The sequence below is a fragment of the Python bivittatus genome, unplaced genomic scaffold, assembly GCF_059951505.1.
Source record: "Python bivittatus isolate LINGU-HERP-01145 unplaced genomic scaffold, Pbiv_v1 ctg000340_np1212, whole genome shotgun sequence".
Taxonomy (NCBI): Eukaryota; Metazoa; Chordata; class Lepidosauria; order Squamata; family Pythonidae; genus Python; species Python bivittatus.
Window position 1 is genome coordinate 16,914,131 of NW_028277056.1, and position 19,316 is coordinate 16,933,446.

The following is a 19,316-nucleotide window of genomic DNA, read 5'->3' on the forward strand; positions in this document are numbered from 1 at the left end:
GTTGATGGTTGCCTGGTGTAAGAGTTTAAGTCAGGCATCAACCATCTAGAATTTGTGACTTCCAAAGCCCAATACTTCATTTCTGACATCAATGTTCTGATCAAGGATAGGTCATCAGAAAAAAAACAAAAAATCCCCCAAAGTTATAGGCTTTTACTTTTATTGCCAAGAAATATCCCTGCTTCCTATGGTTGTATACTATGATTTATGATTCCTTCAGCAATATCAATTCAGGACATTCCTTTTCTTCTCATGCATCAGAACATTTAAGGACAGGAGAAAACAGACATATTTTGGTCACCCTTTTTTTGGGGGGGGGGGTATCTTTTAAAGGAACATTCCCAGTGGTTCATGTCTTCATTTCTACAATTAATTTCCCAATCTGCCTGCCCAGCTTACACCTACTGTTTTTCATACACACAGTGATTGTTCTTTGTTTTATTTTCCCTGTTGGATCATTGCACAGAAGAAGGTGCATTTTTTCACCTACAGTTCCTTAAACTAAAATTTTCATAGTACTATGATTAGAAACAGATAGTATTTTTAAGTGAAGATAGTACTGTATAATAGCTGGAATCCCAGTACAATAAATATTATAAAGTGAGTCTATACTAAAGATACATGGGCCGATCTGAATCCATCTCAGCTTTTAAGATCGTTCAGTTCTTTAAAAAGCTGTTATTGTATTTTTGGTTTTGGTTTTGTTAATACTTTCATGCATAGCTTTCCCTAATGAGTTCTCCAGTTTAATGAAAGACACCGTGCAAAACACCTCTTGAGAACTTTCTTCTTCTGCGAAGACAAATAGCATCTGCTTTCCTTTTCAACCACATTCCTTGGCAAGAGTTAGCAAGGCTATTTACAGCTAGAGTTTGAGCCTGGCCTCTCCCACCTTCTCCTGGCAGTTTAAACTGACAATTAGCAAGGGAGGAATGAAGCCATGGCTTGAGATGTAAAATGCATTGTAAAAGGAACTTTCCCCTCTACTGCACAGCTTAAATATTTTCTAATGGTATATGTCTGCATACTATAATGTTGGTTTGATATAGATGCACCCTGCTTTGTTCCCAAAACTGCCTCTATTTAGAGATAAGAAATGGCTAAGTAGATTGGCCAGCATTGTTTTTCTCTCTCTTTCTCAGACCGGCACAGCTTTCTTTGGCTCATAGAACATAGCCTCTGACTCTGTCTCTTCTGCTTCACCTCTAGAACCCTCTGCTCTGAGTAGCTGTGCTGGTCACCAACCTTCCACACTCTTATTTGGATGGTGACCTGCTCCTCTTCTAAGAGCCGTGGCCTCTCCTCAGACTTGCAACACTTCGGCAGTGCAACACTGTTCTGTCCAACTCAGGCCACCAGCCCTCATTACTTTTTACTAAAACCAACCAGCTTCAACAGCTAATGCGGTCTAGATCCAACTTATGTTGCCAACCATTACCTTTTCCATCAGAGTTCTCTATTCTTCCCATAACTCCCCTTTTTAGGACTTCCCTTCTGCCAGCTCAGCAGCCAATCCACCCTTCTCCTATGAAAAAGATTTTCCTTTGCAAAACTAAATTATCTCTTAGTCTCAGCTTCTACATATTAGATAACAAGAACAAAGTGTCTTTTGGGATTTCTGGCTATCTGATGAGAAGCAGGGTGTCACAGATCTCCATTATATACTTTTTAAAATTAAACTTTTTAAAATGACAGTATGTACATTATATTCAGAGAGAGAAGCAGAGAGAGAATATACATCATTATTGCAGAAGAGCAGTTGAGGTACTGGACTTGATGGTCTAAATGGCTCCTTCTAACTCTATGATGCTAGATGTATATTCTTCAAATATACTGGTAGTCTTCGCTTAATGACTATTCATTTAACGAGAGTTTGAAGTTATGATGGCCTCGGAAAGAGTGCTTTATGACCTGTACTCTCACTTATGACTGTCACAAACTGTCACACCACCCCCATGACGACATGATCAAGATTTGCGACCTTGTTTACGATGGTCACTAAGTGAATCCCTGTGGTGGTTAAGTGAGTCATGTGGTTGTTAAGTGAATCATCTGGTCATTCAGAGAATTTCAGCAAAAATGGCTATTGGGGAAACTGGATTTGCTTAACAACCACATGATTCACTTAATGACCATGGTGATTCACATAACAACCATCATAAAAATGGTCATAAAATCGGGTCCAGTCATGTGATGACTCATTCAACAACTGCCCTACTTAATGATCAATTTTACGGTCTCTATTGTGGTTGTTAAGTAAGGAGTACTTGTACATATTTCTATGTGACTATTTGAAGCTGAATGGTTACCAAATGGCTAGTGAGGAATCTCAGAGGATATTGCTTTCTTGTCTCACATCTCTGATCCAGTGACTAATGACATGATAACCAAACATGTTATTAGTTTTGCAAATAATTCTTGAAAATGTATTTGTGCATTTGAACAGTAAAACATGAAACTGAGTGTACAGTTTTTCAGCTTACTGAAGAAAAGAGACAACCTTAAGTTCTTTAATGGCGTCCATATTACTCAACTTATATAGCAAGTAAGGAAAATGACCTTGATGGAGATATGCAAAATCCATTGCCTGGGCAAAAGGGACTAAAGCATTTTTAAGAACATCCAGGTAACATTTAGAAGCAGATGAGATGGGCAGCTTCCTATTTTACTGAGCTATAAGGAGGAGGAGGAGGAGGAGGTACAGTACCATCAGACTTGCAAGATCGTGTTATTATAGACAACCTCCAGTAGTTTTAGCCTTCCTGTGGAGTTGATTTCATGGTCTAATCTACCTAGTGGGGCTGATAGCTTATTTGAGTAAATCAGAACTAACTCTTAGAAGGCAGACACTTGTGTCTGTACTTCTAACAACCACTTTCTCTGGCCTCATGTCTATCTTTCTATTCTGACTTTCATTGACTTTAATGATTATTATTTATTAATTTATATATGATTAGAACAGCTTTTTCCATGTACCCTTTGGTGACTGAGTATTGTAGGATTTCTAATTTTTATAAGACTGGAAAGTCCTATCAATGATTGGTTGAGAATGATAGAAGACAGCAGGTTGGGAAATCTCTTCAACATTTACCTTCAATTCTGATTACTTTTTATTTCTTTGTAGACCAACCATTCTTTATAAAGCATTCACTCTCTTTTTTACTTTATATTTATTTTGTATTGATATTGCTGGTGGCCAAGTGTACTTTATTTATTTATTTATTCATTCATTCATTCAGTTTATATAGCCACCCATCTCACTTTTACATGACTGTTGGCAGCTTACAATAAAACAAATAAAATACATAAAATACACAATATAAAAAACAAATAAAAATTTAAAAAATAATAAAAATATAGCAGAAACAGAATATCCTGGATTATATCCACCTCAGGGTCATATCCAGGCCTTGATCTCGAATGAAGTTTTAAATTATGTGTTCCAATAATGGGATAAAAATGGGCTAACAAGAATGAGATAAAAAGGTAGTGATGAGGATGGGTGACAGGCTGAGCCACTTGTAGAACTTATGATCTCTGTAGAATATTTTAAAAAAACTTGGGAATGTAGAATACAGAAAGAAATATGATTTGGAATTAAGCATTGTTCAACCTTTTCTGCATCCCCAAAAATATAAGAACATAGGCAGGAGTACTTAAGGAAAATAAAAGAAAAGAGAGAAAAGTCACCTGATAAACACTTTTATGGAATCCTAGGTTCTTATCATGGTTACTGGAGAAATAACCACCTGTTAAATAAACAACCCAGAATGGCCATATTGTTATTTATTTCTATCCCATTGTGAGGACAGGCTTATACCTCTGGGCACTTCAGAGGGAATGAAGCTCTCTTGGACATACAGAGTAATGAAATTCTGTAGATGTTCAAGGAAATGAAAATGCACAAGAGAAAGAGAAAAACCCTGTGCCTGAAAATGTTGGTTAGGTATCCAGTGAAGAGAGGAGAGGCTCCAGGAATGGATCATTAAGGACAGGAAATAAACTAGAAGAACCCAGGCAGATATTGGAGCCATCATGGAAAATCAAGCATTGAATACTGTATCGAAAGGTCAGTTATGTATCCCCCGAAACCAGAAGCAAAGCAGTCCAGACAGTGACTCTCAGTATGAATTAAAATGGATATAATATAGCTTAGTTCCCACAGGGACAGCAATAAAAGTTTCATTTCAGATTCTCGGGTTCTAATTTATACCTGGATGATCTATATTACAAAAGCTACAATTCCAAAAGGTAGATGTACAAAGGGTACCAAAAGAAATATTGTAAGAACCATTCTGGGTTGGATCATATTACCCCATTCCAACAAGGTTTACAATAACCGATTTAAAATTACCCTTGCAGGTTGCCTGATTAAAGGATGTTTTAATAGTCAGGACAGAATTTGCACTTATGTAAAATCTGCTTCTTTGCATCATGCAAAAGGATAATTCATCAAGTTCAGTTGGGCCAAAAGATGACCAGGACATAAAAGTATTTGGCGACTGCTGTCCAAATTATTTTGCTGCCAGCTGCCATGAAGCATGGTGTAGTGGGGGACTGTGTCAGTGCCAATAGAAGTATAAACTACATTTGAATGAACTATCATGGCTCACCTCATCAGCAATGAATAGAAACTTAGCTTTTGCAATTGTTTATTACAGATTGGTTACTGGAATGACATGGATAAATTAGTCTTGATTCAACATGAGCCTACAATGGGCAATGACACATCTGCTCTTGAGAACAGAACTGTAATTGTAACTACAATTATGGTAAGTTTATTTTTCTAGTCTTTGAGGGAAGCAAAATATTTACCTCATTATCCACTAAATGCTCACTTTTGTAGAATTCAGGAAGTAATCTTTAGGATTTTAACTATGTCAAATGAATATAAAACATTTTCATGTAATTTAGACAGCTTTGGAGATTACCTTTTAAAACATTATATTCAGTGTTTCAATTAGTCTCTGTAAAATGCAATATACTACCAAAAAAAATAGAAAGTTTTGAAAGAAGGGGGAAAACTTTGTTTCTTATAACTGAACCATCATTCATTTTTGCCATGTTGTTGTTTTTATTACTGATACTGTTAAAGGAAACTTGTATGCATTGTAAAAAAACAAATGGGAATTCACAAAAATGCACATTTCCTGACTTCAGTAACAAATACCTAGTTATGTCATTTTAGAGTGTTACCCATTTTTCTAAATGGGTACAACATTGAAAAACACAGATTCTCATCATTTTCTGCTATTTTCTATTGTAAATAGATTACTAAACAAAATTCAGCAACTACAATTTAGCCAAACTTAAGCCTTTGTAAGTTTCTTTATTTTGTTCCTTTATTTTACTAGGTTTACATGCCTTTCCAATGATGTCTTACTCAGAGCAGACTTCAGGGCTCCAAATACTAATGAGATTAAAAATTAAGAACACAACAATAGAACACTATAAATTACCCGAATGTCAAAGAACAACTACAACATGCATTTACTGTCCAGGGAGGACAAAAACAACCCCAAAGGTCCCTCAACCATAGGTCTTCTATGCTTTACAAACTGCTACTCAGGGCCCATCTATAACAGGGAGAATGCTGTTTCAGAGAATGGGAACAGTAACTAAGAAGACCCAACCCCAGGATCCCTGCAGATGGCATTCCTTAAGGAGCAGTCCCCTAGAGACCCTTTTCTTCCAGGATTCAAGGGATAGGCAGAGACTATTGGCAGAAGGTAGTCCCATAGATATCCAGGTGCTGAAACATGAACAGCTTTAAGGGTAACTATCAGCATCTTGAATTGCACTGAGAAACAAACTGGTAACAAGTGCAGCTTTCAAAACAGAGGTATTACATGGGCAAACAGCCTGACACCCAGAATAGCTCAAAACTGCATTCTGGACCAGCTGAAATTCCCAGGTGGTCTTCAAAGTGCATTGCAGTAAACAAATAGAAGGCGATCAAGGCATGAGTGACCATGAACAAAGCCTCCCAATTTAGGAAAGATCATAACTAGCACACAAGATGAATCTATGCAAAAGTCCTCTTAGCCACAACTGCCACTTGCTCTTCAAACAGGAGCTGTGAGTTCCAGATTATGAGCCTTAAGAGGTTGAGCAATGGCTTCTTGAGGAGGAAACATACCCCCATCTGCCCTCTCTTCCAAAAAGCATTCATCACTGCCCAAAAGGCTGATCAAATAGAAGGGAGGTGGAAGCATCAGTCAAGTCCATGGCAATTAGAGAGTTATCTGATCCTGACAAGGGCAGGTGTTAAAGTTAATGTTTCCCACCTTCATATAACACTGCAACTGCTCCAAGATTTTTTTTTTTTTTAAACAGATTTAACTTGTGGTCTCCTGCATGAGTTGGGTCCTTCTGACCTTGGATAAACCCATGGTGGTCATAGAGGCCATAAATTCATGAGCTGCCTCTGCCTCCCTGTCCCAAGAAATGTAAATTAAAGTTTCCTAAAGTTTAACTCAGGGAACTCTACCCACAAGCTGAGATGAGGTCCAACAGCTTGGACAGGGATGCTACTATGAAGCAGGGAAGAAATATAACAACAGCAATTCCTAGCTTATCCCAAGAGCTCAACTTCAAAAACAAAGTGACATATCTAGTTAACTGCAGAGCAATGCCTCTAGTTATCTGCAGAGTTTCCTGCTTGACAGTTGCCATCCACCTCCCCTGCCCTGGGCTCACAGCTAATGCCAAACTCCAAAACCAGATGGCCACATTTACAGGAGAGATATACCCCTGTCTCCCCTATTCAATTCTCAATAACACAAGCCGGGTATTCACTTTCATCCATACTAATACCAAGGATAAGAAGAGATTTATTACAGGCATTAAACCACAGCAGCAGCTGGATCCTAGGCTTTCAAGGACATTATAACCTGTCTCCTAGTTTGAGCACTGGGGGAGGGGGAACAGAAGTGAGGAGGGACTCAACTGCCCATCCTCCTTTCCTGGGAGAGGCCCACCCCTTTTCCCCATCATATTCCTCTTTACTCATCAGTACCCTAATTTCTATCACTTCTCCTTCATTCCCTTTTAGTTCAGTATTTCCCACCCCCTGAATGTGCCAATAAGGGCCCTCCTTTACCATCCGTTCCACTTCCATTTCCACTTTTCACTTCCATTTCTATCTAACTACTCTTCTGATATTACAGGTCACTTCTTCCAAATCAATTCACCCCATCAGGGAGTGTACTTGACAAAAAAGAGTACTCGTTCACCAAGAGTACTGGTCAACTTTCAATAACTTCCACCTCCAACCCAACTCTAATTACACCCAGATCCCAACCTCCTACATACCAAAATCTTAGCCCTTGAAAATGCTCAGAAGGGATTTAGTGAGTATTCACTCCTGGACTCTCACTCCATGAGCCCTCTCTACAACTCCTCCACCTCTCACCCAGAGGTCAGTCCTTCTTCTACCTCCCAGTCCAGAAGTCCATGCACCTTTTCTTCTTTACTCTTCTTCCATACATCCTTCTTGTCCTCCTAATTTTCTCAATGTCTTCTAAATGGCTAGATTCTACCTGTAGAAGATGCTCAAGCACTCCATATCAAATTTCCAGAACCAGTTCCTCAATATCAGCTACCTCCCCCAAGAAACCACAAACAGCAATTGTGCAGGCATTTTCCAAATGTTTCCTTGCCCCGAGAACTCTGGCCACCATATAACAATTGCTGCAGTGGATATGTCCTGCCACAGCAGTCACTGGACTCAGTCAAACAACCTCAGTCCAAGAAGTCCAACCTGGCTCCCATTGTCTGCATAGATTCATGGAGGCATAACACAGCCTGAACTCCACCGATCTCTCTGTTGTTACCGGCCATTTAATCACGTTCTCAAATTTCAGTAGTGGCCAGTGTTTCTCAACCTTGGCTACTTTAAGCTGCATGGACTTTGCAGAATTCCCCAGCCAAGGTTGAGAAACACTGATCTAGGAACTGCTGCTAGAACCTATCACTTCTTCTCCAGTCACAGGTTCTCTGCTCTCCATCCTCATTCCGCCAATATCTGGTCCACAACTTCATCCATCCTAATAATCCTACTCTCACTCTCACCCTCACTCTTACTCTAACTCTACTTACTCTAACAGCTTCCAATAACTTTCCCTCTTTGCAACTTTCTAATTTCCCTCCTATGTAAGCACTGTTTCTTCCACAATGTCATCTTGGAGAAAAAAAAAAGAAGTATTTTCAGTGCAGTTAATTTCAATGCATAGAATAAACTGTGTGCTTAATTCTTCCTTTATAACCAACAGAACTCTGGAAAGATTTTATCTTTGGTTGATCATAGCTGTTACTGCTGCTGTTGTTGGTATTACTGTTACTATTATTTAATAAATAAATCTCTGAAAGAGTTTTAATGAAATAAGCAACATGTATTCATTTTCTTAATTCATGGTTTTCAGTATTATAAAGTTATAAAACTTAAAATGGTTCCTTTTAATTGAGCAGAATAGCAAACATCTTTTTTTTCTTGAAGTCAGTAGTACCCTTTAATCAGATGAGTGTCGAGGCAGACTGGCAAAGAATGACCTTTATCTGATTAATTTAATAATTTTCAGCTTAATTCACTCTTCTTTTGATATATCTCATTAGACAAAGTTTGGATTTTTCTCCACCAAACATTCCAGATTATATTTATTTTAAACAATACAAAGTGTTTCATATTGTATTATTATATTGTTTGTATAAATATAATTGAATAATTTAATATGGTGATACATACACTTCATTCTGACAAATTATCTATTAAGAATTATCATTCTTGGATAAAAAGGACTAACATTCTATAGAGAAATTCTAAATATAAACCTAACCCAATTGTGTAGTTCTTTTTTGCATGGGATTTATAAAAATGTCTCTTTCCTTTGAAAAAAAAAAAAAGTCGCAGTAATGGAAAAATCATACTTCAGTACAGTCCTCCTCTTTTCAGCCACTGATGAAGAATCCTATTTTAAGAAATTGATCAAGGAAGAAAAGACTCCCAGGCTGCACATGTGAGCATTCCTAACATAAGATCCAGTATAGTAGCACTGAGCTGTATTTTTCCATATGGATTTCTGATCCTCTGACTGGATGACCAGACACTGAACCATCAAGCAAAATATATTTTTTTTTTTAAAAAAAAAAGCTCTGTGACTTTGAAATGTTTGAAACACAGGCATTCAATCTTCAACTTGGGCCAAGCTGTGAAGAAATTATGGGGATTTCAGAACAATCTCAGTTGAAATTTTCCACTCATGACAGTCTTTAAATGGAGGCTATCATACATGTACCGTGTAAATTATTGTAAAATGCTTCCAAATTTAGGAGCAACTAAATGATCCTTGGAAAAAGAGAGAGAGAGACAGAAGTGGTATACAAGATAGAGAAGCTGCTTAAAGTGTATGTCTTGCTTGCAGTAAAACCTTCTGATATGCATTATAAATGTTATCTCTGCAAAAGAACTCAGCCAGTCTTCAGTTATTCCAAACAAAGAAACTGAATAACTTTTATGTAGCATGCCATGATTTCTTAAAGTATACAATTTTAAGCATAAAAAACAGGGGGGAAATGTCTTATTGAATGTTCCATTGTTTCAGTGCAGGTACATTTTTCTTCTGTAATAGTTCTTAATTTGTGGTAAGTCATTTATGTGGAGTTGTGTTATATGGTGAACCTAAAGTGTTTCCATTGCCATACACCAAGTAAAGGTAATGAAAAATGTGATCTAGATTACAAATACAGGTTCTTGTTAGATCAGACATGTTTCCAGAATGACTCAGATCTTGCTAGTGTCTTTCTCGTGAGTCTGAATACCTATTATACTAAAGAGCCAATGGAACTCCTTTATTTTTTATTTATTTGTGAAATTTACCTGACCACCTGAAACCAGCTGGACCCTAAGCAGTTTACAGAATATAAGTACTAAAAACAGAACACAAATTAGAAAAATAATAAATTAGAAAAAATAATAAAATGGTGACTAAAAATAAAAAGCTAAACATTATAGAAGTATAAAAGTGGCACACTGTTAAATAACAATCAATCCCCAATGGCCCTCTGGAACAGTTATGTGTTTACCTGCTTCTGGAAGACCATGAGGATGAGGACCTTACATGCTTCAAAGGGCAAGCTACAAGGAGGAGCAGTTACAAAGAATGCATGCCATTAGGCTTCATAATGCTGCACCCCCTGGTAGGTAAGAACCCTCAGCAGCCTCCCTAAACATCTAGGTAGGACATGTAGAAATTATTGGGAAAGGTCAGTCCTTGAGATATCCAGGCTTCAAGCCATCTAGACCTTTATAGTTAGTGACCTTGAATTACACTCAGAAACCTACTGTTGTTGATTTGGACTCCAGAAACCTTGAAACCAGAGCCACTTGTGCAGTAGAAGTATGACAATGGCAGCACTATGAGCAGGCATTCTAGATCAGCTGAAGTTTCTGATTTCAAGGGCAGCCCCATGTAAAGCAAGCAACAGTTGAAATCAAGACATGAGGGCATGAATGATCATCTTCAGTGGAACCTGTTCCAGGTAAGGCTACAGCTGGTGCACCAGCTGAAACTATTCAAAAGCCCTCCTGGATATGGTCTCTACCTGCTCTTCAAGCAAGAGCCTTGAGTCCAGGAGGACCTCCATATTTGCAAATCTGCTCTTTTGGGCAGAACACCACACCATCAAAAGCCAAAATGGAATTTTGGAATTCTGGAATAGCCACTACATCTTGCTTGGGTTGAGTCTGAGCCTGCTTTTCACCATCCAAGTCCTAACAGCCTCCAGCTGTATGTGATAGCTCCCACTGCATCTCCCAACAGGCCCCAGTGGATATGTATAGCTGAGCATCATCAGCATATTGATTATATTTCATCCTGAACCAGCAGCTAAGCTTTCTCAGTGGTTTCATGTAGAAGTTGAACAACATGGGGGAAAGGGTTGATCCTGAGGCAACTCTTCCTCCACCATCTTCAACATAAGTGCCAATAAACTTGATAGCTATTAATTGTAAAGTTTATGGCCATCTGGCCACTTCCAAAACTACACCTTCATAGCTGGCAGAAACAATTGATACCCATCTTCACCCACATCTTTTAATTCTTAAAACTTAGACAAAGGTGACCTTATCACCTCTTCAGTGCTGATTGTACCCAGAAAATGCTCCTCCTGCCAGATCAGATAGGATGGGTAGAAAAAACTGGGAGGAGATAGTCCCATAAGTAATCTGGTCCCAAGCCATGATGGGCTTTAAAGGTGACAACCGGCACCTTGGATTGTATCAGGAATCATACTGGAAGCCAATGCAGCTTGTGGAGCATTGATGTCACATGTGCCGAATAACCAGCACCATTAACTGCCTGCACCACTGTATTCTGCACCAGCTGAAGCTTCTGAATACTCTTCAAGGGCAGCCCCATGTACAGTGCTTTGCAGTAGTCCAGTCTGGAGATCATGCAGGCAGGTGTGGCCGTGAGTAGGGCCCCCTGGTCCAGGAATGGGCGCAATTTGGACGCAACTCAAATTTGTGCAAAGGGCCTCCTAGCCACAGCTGCCACCTACTCTTTGAGCAGGAGCCACACATCCAGGAGGACCCCCAGACTGCAATCTGTCCTATAGGACAGAACTCAATTCTGTGTGTATTCTGTCCTATATAATTCAGTAAGCAGAAGATAATGCAGAAAATGCAAACTATTATTTTTAGAGTGATGGTATGTGGGAATGACCTTGGGAGATCAAAGGAAGAGCTGCAGACTAGACAACCATCATGTAAAAGGTATCTCAGCCTGCAGAAGGAAAAGAGACATGGGAAGCATCTCAGAAGGGCCCCTCCCTAGTTTTCTGGAGAGTAAAAGAAAAGGAGGGGAGGAATACTTTCAGACTTGCAAGATTCTATTAATGTAAACTTACAATAAAGATAAAGCTAGTATTCATTGTTGTGCTTCTTGTCTGGACTACCTCAAGGGCCTAAGAGTCTCTTGAAAGTAGAACCAGACAGACCACAACGGTGGAGAGTTGTATTCAGAAAAAAGCCCAGTTCAAGATGTCTCTGTACCTTTGTTTATATTGTTAATTTTTTCTAGATCCTTATTAAATCTAGGGGGAGATGCATTCAATATATTCCACTCCAGAATAATCTGAAGTAGATAAATTGATCTGCAGATCTCCAAGGGATATTTATACAATTCATAGAGGCCCTCAGCTATATAATTCCCAATTTTCCATTAATATAAGGTCTCCTGCAGGTTTTCAACCACTACTTTCCTCTACCTAAAGGTAACATGTGAAAGCCTGTGCTCAGTATCAGTGCTTTAGCTCAGCAAAATCTGAGACTGGGTTTTGGCATTTAATAATATCAGGCTAGATCAGAGGTTCCCAACTTTCTCAGTTCATAGCGCCTGGGTGTCTCAGTAATTTTCTCACCAAGCCCCTAGGCCAAAAGACTGCTGAAAACCCAGCTTCACAAATATATGTAATCAAAAATGGGCATCACAATTTTTTAAAATGTCCCACAGCACCCCTGTGAGTTTGCTCTGACACTCTGGGGTGCTGCAGTGTCCAGTTTGGGGACTGTGGGGCTAGACTCAAGTGCCATGAAATCTGGTGTGGCAGAATATATCATCTCAGTGCTTCTGATCCAAACTAATTCTAGTCCAGACAAGGATTCCAGACAGTTTTGTGTCATTTTCTTAATATACTTCCTAATATATTTAATCATGTGATTAATGTGTTTTAATCAATCACAGGGAAGAAATTCAGCAACAAAAGTGCCCATATGAACTGGCTTCTTGTACATAAAAATAAGTTAGTTAATGCCAGGGAACTTTTCTCTATTTTTGACATTAATTTTTCTTGGCCATAGCTAATATTAGATTCATTTTTATGTCTCATGAGAAAAGGCTCTTGTTTCAATTAACCAAGTGTTGCCTAGGGCATCCAAGCATTTTCCTCTCTTGTTTGATTTTTGTTTCCTTAATGCAATCCATTTCCATCTAACTGACAACTGTGAAGCAGTGGCCTTTCATTTAAGCAATTACTTCTGGGGGTAATTTCCAGAAACACTTGATAGTTGTGATGATAACCCTTGCAATAGAGGCAGTATGGAAACCTAGCATATTTTCCAAGAAAGTCCTCAGACTAGTGCTTTAGATTAGTCACCTCCAAGTGAGGGCTATTATAACCACTTTTGATGTAAAAAAAGTGAATTGCTGCATTTTGTGAGAAGTTCCTGTAGTGTTTTGCTCCATGGAGCCCCATATAATTTGTTGAAAGACTTATAAGCATATCAGTTTGCTGTTCCTAGCACATTTTCAGAGGAACATATGAAAAATATGCATTGCATGACATCACAAGAGCCAATATCTCCATGCCCCTACAGTGTTTTATTGGTTGGGAAATGCCAACGTGGCTTTTTCCATCATACTTTTGATGCCAATCAGGTTACTGAACAAAGTAGCTTAGTAATACCATCTACATTAAGAGACAGTCTAATTGGACTTTACGAAAGCTGCAGCATAGTAGCTATGAAGATTGGATATAAATATATGCATCCAATTATTTTTAAAAATCCTATCATGGAGACTATACAATACATACTTCTGATTGGCATCAAAAGTATGATATATGCACACACACCCACAACCAAAATATAATAAACATAAAGAAAATATAATACAACAATAATACAGTGAGAAAAGAGCTTAACATATAACTGATTAAAGTAAACTGAAATTGAAGGGGGGGGAAAGCATATTAATATAGAATTAACATATTATAAATCTGGACCAGATAGAAACATGCTGTTGTATCTTCTCAATGTTATATTATGAAGACATTTCAAAAATCCACAAGCAACATTTCTCTTGAATTACTCTAGTATTAAGAGTATATTTTTTCCACCTACACAGAATGAATCTCTTTTGCAAACTCCAGGCTCGATCATAAAATGTCACAGTCCTTGTTTTGTGGAGTATAATTCAGTATCACATTTACATCTTTAACTGCTCTGTTTGTCCCAGAGTAATGTAATGACTTGAGGCCAAAAAAGGCCATAATTGGACATGACCAATGATGTGAATCAGAGAACCCTCAAATTTTTTACAGCACCAGCACAAGAAATCTGACATCCAATCTTTTTAAAACATTCTTTGGGGAACTGAATAAACATGGAAGAATTTTTTCTGATGAACTGCACTATAAAACTTGGATTGAAGAAAGAATGACGTATACCCACACTTCAGGTGGCTTGGACATTCTATTCAGGCTAGATTGTATAGCTATATTATACTGCCTAATTTTTTTTATGAAGTTCTTGAAACCTTAGCTATACAGTACCAACAGATTAACGGCATCACCAACACATTGTGTACTGGAAGTTTGTTCCCGTAAGGGGTAATGAAAGTTACATTTGGCCTCACCTCACTGCATGGAGAAGTTTCCCATGTAGCTGAAAGTTTATCTTAACAAGTCCTGACACTGAAGACTTAAAAGACTAACATGTTCTAGAGACATCTGTAGGCCACTCTGACCTTGAATGTATTTTTAATCCAGAAGCCATGCATTCTCAACTGGATTGCAATGGAATTTGCTCCCAGCTCCATAAAAATCTCAGTATCAAAACAACTAATATCAAAAGTTAATAACAGTTGAGTTGTGAAAAATTAGAAGGAGCTCACTTGCACATTTTCAGACTAACAAATTATATTAAAATGTTTAAGCTTTCTTGAACTGTAGCTCACTACATTAGATGCCTGGCGTGGCTACACTGAGATAGGATTTAAATTTGGATGAGGCAAGGAGGGAGGGAGAAAGAGTGGTTATTCAGATACATGTTAAATGTGAGACAGATTACAAATACATCATCAATTAGCAATTATAATGTAACAAACCTATTGTGTTTGTTAAGACCTTCTGAGATAGCCAGAAACCTTTTGACCTTTGTGAGATCCACAGTCCCTTGCTCTACATCTAAGTGCTGTTCCCAGACAGCTACTTTGAGATCTGTAACATCCCTGTATCCTGGGAAGTTAAAATACTCTGCTATTACTTTGTTCTTGTTTTGGGTCCTGATGTCAAATTTAGGTCCATAAATTGTTTTGTGCAAAGTCTGGCTCATTTGTCTAATATAGAATCCAGAGTGCCATCGCTGGCAGATGATGGCATAATGTACAGATGCGTCTAATCTTGGGTGTCAAATTATTCGGGCCTGTAATGGTGCTGTTGGTGTAATGTGCAGGCATAGACTTCTAGATTTATTTAGGGTCTGGCTCCACATTAACATCATTGTTCTGTTGTTTTTTGTTGCTTGTGAGAATCTACTCAGGTTGGGTGGGTCTGTATGCAAGTATGAGCCTCCCACCCAGTTTCTGAGAAACTGCAGTTTCATTGTTCAGTATTGGTTGTAGCTTATTAATAATTAATAATATTTGGATAGCTTATGCTGTGAGCTGTAGGTAACAACCAGTATGTTCCTTTGTTCTGTTTTTGTGGCCTGTCTTTTAATAGGTCCTCTCTCGGAATCAATCTGCCTCTATTTATTTGTCTGTTGATCTTGTTAGAAGGGAAGTTCAGTTGCCTGGTTTAATTCCATCAGTCACGTAGGTCTATCAAGAGGGTCAGAACAAATATGGTTTTAGCCTAGAACTAGGCTATAGATTATAGATTTGGTATATGTTCTGTGTGGAAGCTGGAAGCATGTAGGTATGCAGGCTAGTCTGTAGGTTTCCTATATAATGTATCCATTGTGTAGCTTTACCATGACATCAAGGAAATGGACTTGTTCTATAGATAGGTCAAGGTTAAGGCTGATGGTGAGGTAGAAATTATTAAGGTCTCGATGGAATTTAATGAGATTTTTTCTCCATGGGTCCCGATGAAAATGCCATCAATGAACCTCAGGCAAAGGAAGTTCTGTAAAGTAAGAGTTGAGAAAAGTTGTTCTAGGTCAGCCATGAAGATATTGGCATACCATGGAGCCATGTGTGTGCCCATATTGTGCCACTGATTTGCAGGTATATATTATTGCCAAAGACGAAGTAGTTATGGGTGAGTACAAAGTGATGTAATCTAGTGGAAGATGTGCTGTGTTGTTAGGGAGTCACCAATGGATTTTAGTCTTCTTAGTGGTGTGGTATCTCTTGCATAGCTGGGAGTGCTGGTGGCACAAAGCCTAAGTACTTATACTTTTGATAAAATGTGTTAGTTTGAAAAGGTGCTAACAGACTCCTTCTGAATTATAACCATGATGTACTAACAGGATTCTCTTCCTACTATGTCTGCAACTGAGCTGTGAGTAATAGATGTGCACTGTTCAAGACCCAGTTAATCCCATGCATTTCTTTTGACTTTGTAAATTTTCAATATATAGCTATGAATTCAGGGTTTAAGTTGGAAGCAAATAATGGCAAGGATAAGTCAACAACTCTCTCTTTCATCCACTTAAATATATCAAACATACGGTGGTCTGTGGTGTAACTGCAGAATCTGGTGGATTTGCTTTCTTTTTCCAGAAAAAAAAAAAAGTTGCATAAAGAGATATATGCTCAATTCACTGGCCTCTTCATATTAAAGCAAACTTAGTGCCACAGGGGAAAAAAAAATAAATTTTCAGATGCCTGAGCCAATTTCTACATTTAACTAGAATCAGTAATGTCGAATTTTTCCTTCTGTGAAAATCAGATATGTATTGATTTGTAAGTCTTTACTGAATGCCACGCTTTAAAAAAAAACTTTCAGCAATTTGCTTTTTACCCACGCATTTGATATGTTCCTATGCTTATTGTGATTCTATGCTGTTTCACCCATAGAGATATAAGAGCTACTTATTTAAATATTCAGATTAGCAAGTTGAATACTTTCTTCTTTTACCAAACAATATGTTCTCGTGTTGTATGTATATGTGTTTAGATTTTTGTCTTAAACTAATATGGAAAAACCACATTACTGTTGCTTCTTTTAACTTGAAATAAGCATTGACATAATCCTTTAGATAATATTGGTGTAATATGAGAATTCTTACTTTAGAGTAGAGGATTAGATCATTTGCAGTGTCTTAAAAAATAAAAAACTAAAACTTGTGAGTGGGTATGTTCTTCTGTGTACATAAAAATATAAACTCTTAAATGCCAAAAAAATCCAAAAAACTGTTCTGTATTTTAAACTGTGTATTAATTATTTATCTTTTAAATCTCGCCTCAACTTTCTTCGTTATGGTACAAGATCAGTACAACATAAGTTAAAACAGTTCAAGTACAAACCAAAAATATAATAACATTTCAACAGTTTGATACATGGTGAACATCTGTTGACAGATCTGGATATGGTGTAGCCTTATGGAAAAGGCACAAAACTTAGTAATTAAAAAGGTTTTAGGAGTCATTTCAGAAAACTTCTAGGTAACATGGATTGGGGCATCTGGGCAAATGAAGAAGGCAAATAAATTGAGAGTGCAATTCTGCATATAATTTTACACTTTAGAAAACTAGAGGCACAAAGGCATTGCCGAAACACTATGGGACTGCCATCCATAATTGCAAAGGGGGGGGGCATTGAAATGTGCTCTGGAAAAAGCTCACTAGTTATGGATAACTTAAATATAACCTCCATCCCAAATGGGTGGTAACTACACCTTTAAATTTTCATCAATGCAAGTTAGTTTGTATTAATTTGTATTTACCTCCTGTATGACTCCACAGAAGGTTAGGACATTCTGGAGTGAGGTGGAAGAACTTCTTTTAAATCTATATCAGCCTTTATTACTCCAATGACTATTATCTAGGAGAAATCCTGTGAGGTTCTGAAAATAACTTTAACAGATTTAAAGCTTGTATTTTCCATTCTATTTATGAGCAAGTTTTTCATATGATATAGAAATCCTGTTACCCAAATTCAGCAAACCATCAAATAATGATGAAATTATTTTTACTAGTTTTTCCATGAAATATAAGAAATAAAAGCCTCAAACAGGTTTATCTGTTGCTCAACTAAGTTGCAAAAAAAGTTTAACACCCACTCTATCCTCTCCAAAAAAGAGAAGGGCAATTCCAGCCCAATTTCTGCCATAACTAAATCTGGGCTTATGACCAGGTTCAAACATGCAGGACATAAGAGTTAAGCAAGAATATTCTTTCTGCCACCCTAGGCTTAAGATAAATTGCCTTCCAGTTGAATTCACGTTTCATTATAATATCATGCAAAGGGATCCATTATTTATATATTTTAAAAGCTGCAGTAGTTTTGCAAATTGTTTTGCCTAGGTTAGAAATCAGGAAGGGCATCTTTAGTAACATAAGGACTTTTTTCCCTCCCTCAGGCTACAAATGATTAATATGGGGATTTGGGAACAAATGGGCAATTTTTATAAGCAAATAATTTGATCTTACAACCACTGACAAATGCATTTTACTACTGTAACCTAACAGATTCTTGTTGCAAAGTTAATTTTCGAGTTATATTAAGTTTGGGAGTGGGGATTTAGACTTGAACATTTTTATAATATAAGTTTCTATTTCAGCAATGTACTAGTCTGATTTAGAAAGATTTCTCACACTGATAAATGCATTTTTATATGAACCAGCATCATAGGTACTTGATTTCTTTGTCTAAATCTTATGCCACATTAACTTTCTATGTACAGAACTTTATTGTTGGCCCTTTAAAATATGGATTTTCTTTGGAAGTATATTTCTAAGAACCTGCTCCAAAGTTGTCTAGCCCTACTGTTATTAGAAACCACATCAAACCAAATGATGGATGGATCTCTACTAATGCATCTTGCATTTTGTTTTCAGCATCTGGAAGGAATAGAGTCAAACCAGATGTCTAATGATGCTCCAAAACATTGTATTGTACATTTATTACACAGACGAGTTAGGGGTTTTTCTCCCCAGCTAGTTCTGAATGGATCTCTTTACATTATACAGTGCTATTACTTGGCTACACTATTGCTTTTCTGCTACGCCTTTCATTAATCATTTTACAGTATTTAGCGGAACAAAGCAAATATACATGCATACGTTATGGGAACTAAACCACTGTCAAACCTATTTCTAAGCACCTTAGATATGCAGCCTATTACATGTTGCAGGACACTGTTATATGGCTTTCTAGAAGCATATCAGATGTTGAAGCTGAAATGCATAGCAGTAATTTGGCCAAGAGAAGAAGTAATGATGATGCCATGACTAAGTGGAAAATTTCCTAAAAATCATTTTATATGTGTGCATATGTATGTGTGTTTTAACACTTGATCATTACACTGATTTTAGAGTCAACTAGTTGCACTGGCAAAGAACTCAAGAGAGATATCAACCCTCCTAAATACA

General features: G+C 37.6%; 1 protein-coding gene across 9 annotated transcripts in view; it reads left to right on the forward strand.

Annotated features, from left to right (window-relative positions):
* GRIA4 (glutamate ionotropic receptor AMPA type subunit 4) overlaps positions 1 to 19,316 on the forward strand; it is a 237,461-nt gene that overhangs the window by 158,130 nt on the left and 60,015 nt on the right. For 7 of the 9 annotated variants that reach the window (XM_088140859.1, XM_088140858.1, XM_088140855.1 and 4 more), the window contains exon 9: positions 4,662 to 4,772. The exons of 1 other annotated variant lie outside the window; for it this stretch is intronic. In XM_088140859.1, the coding sequence (XP_087996985.1) occupies positions 4,662 to 4,772 (111 nt within the window). Of the gene's footprint in view, positions 1 to 4,661; positions 4,773 to 8,950; positions 8,984 to 19,316 lie in introns of those variants that run through there. One more of the 9 variants, XM_007431218.1, reaches the window with a different exon arrangement.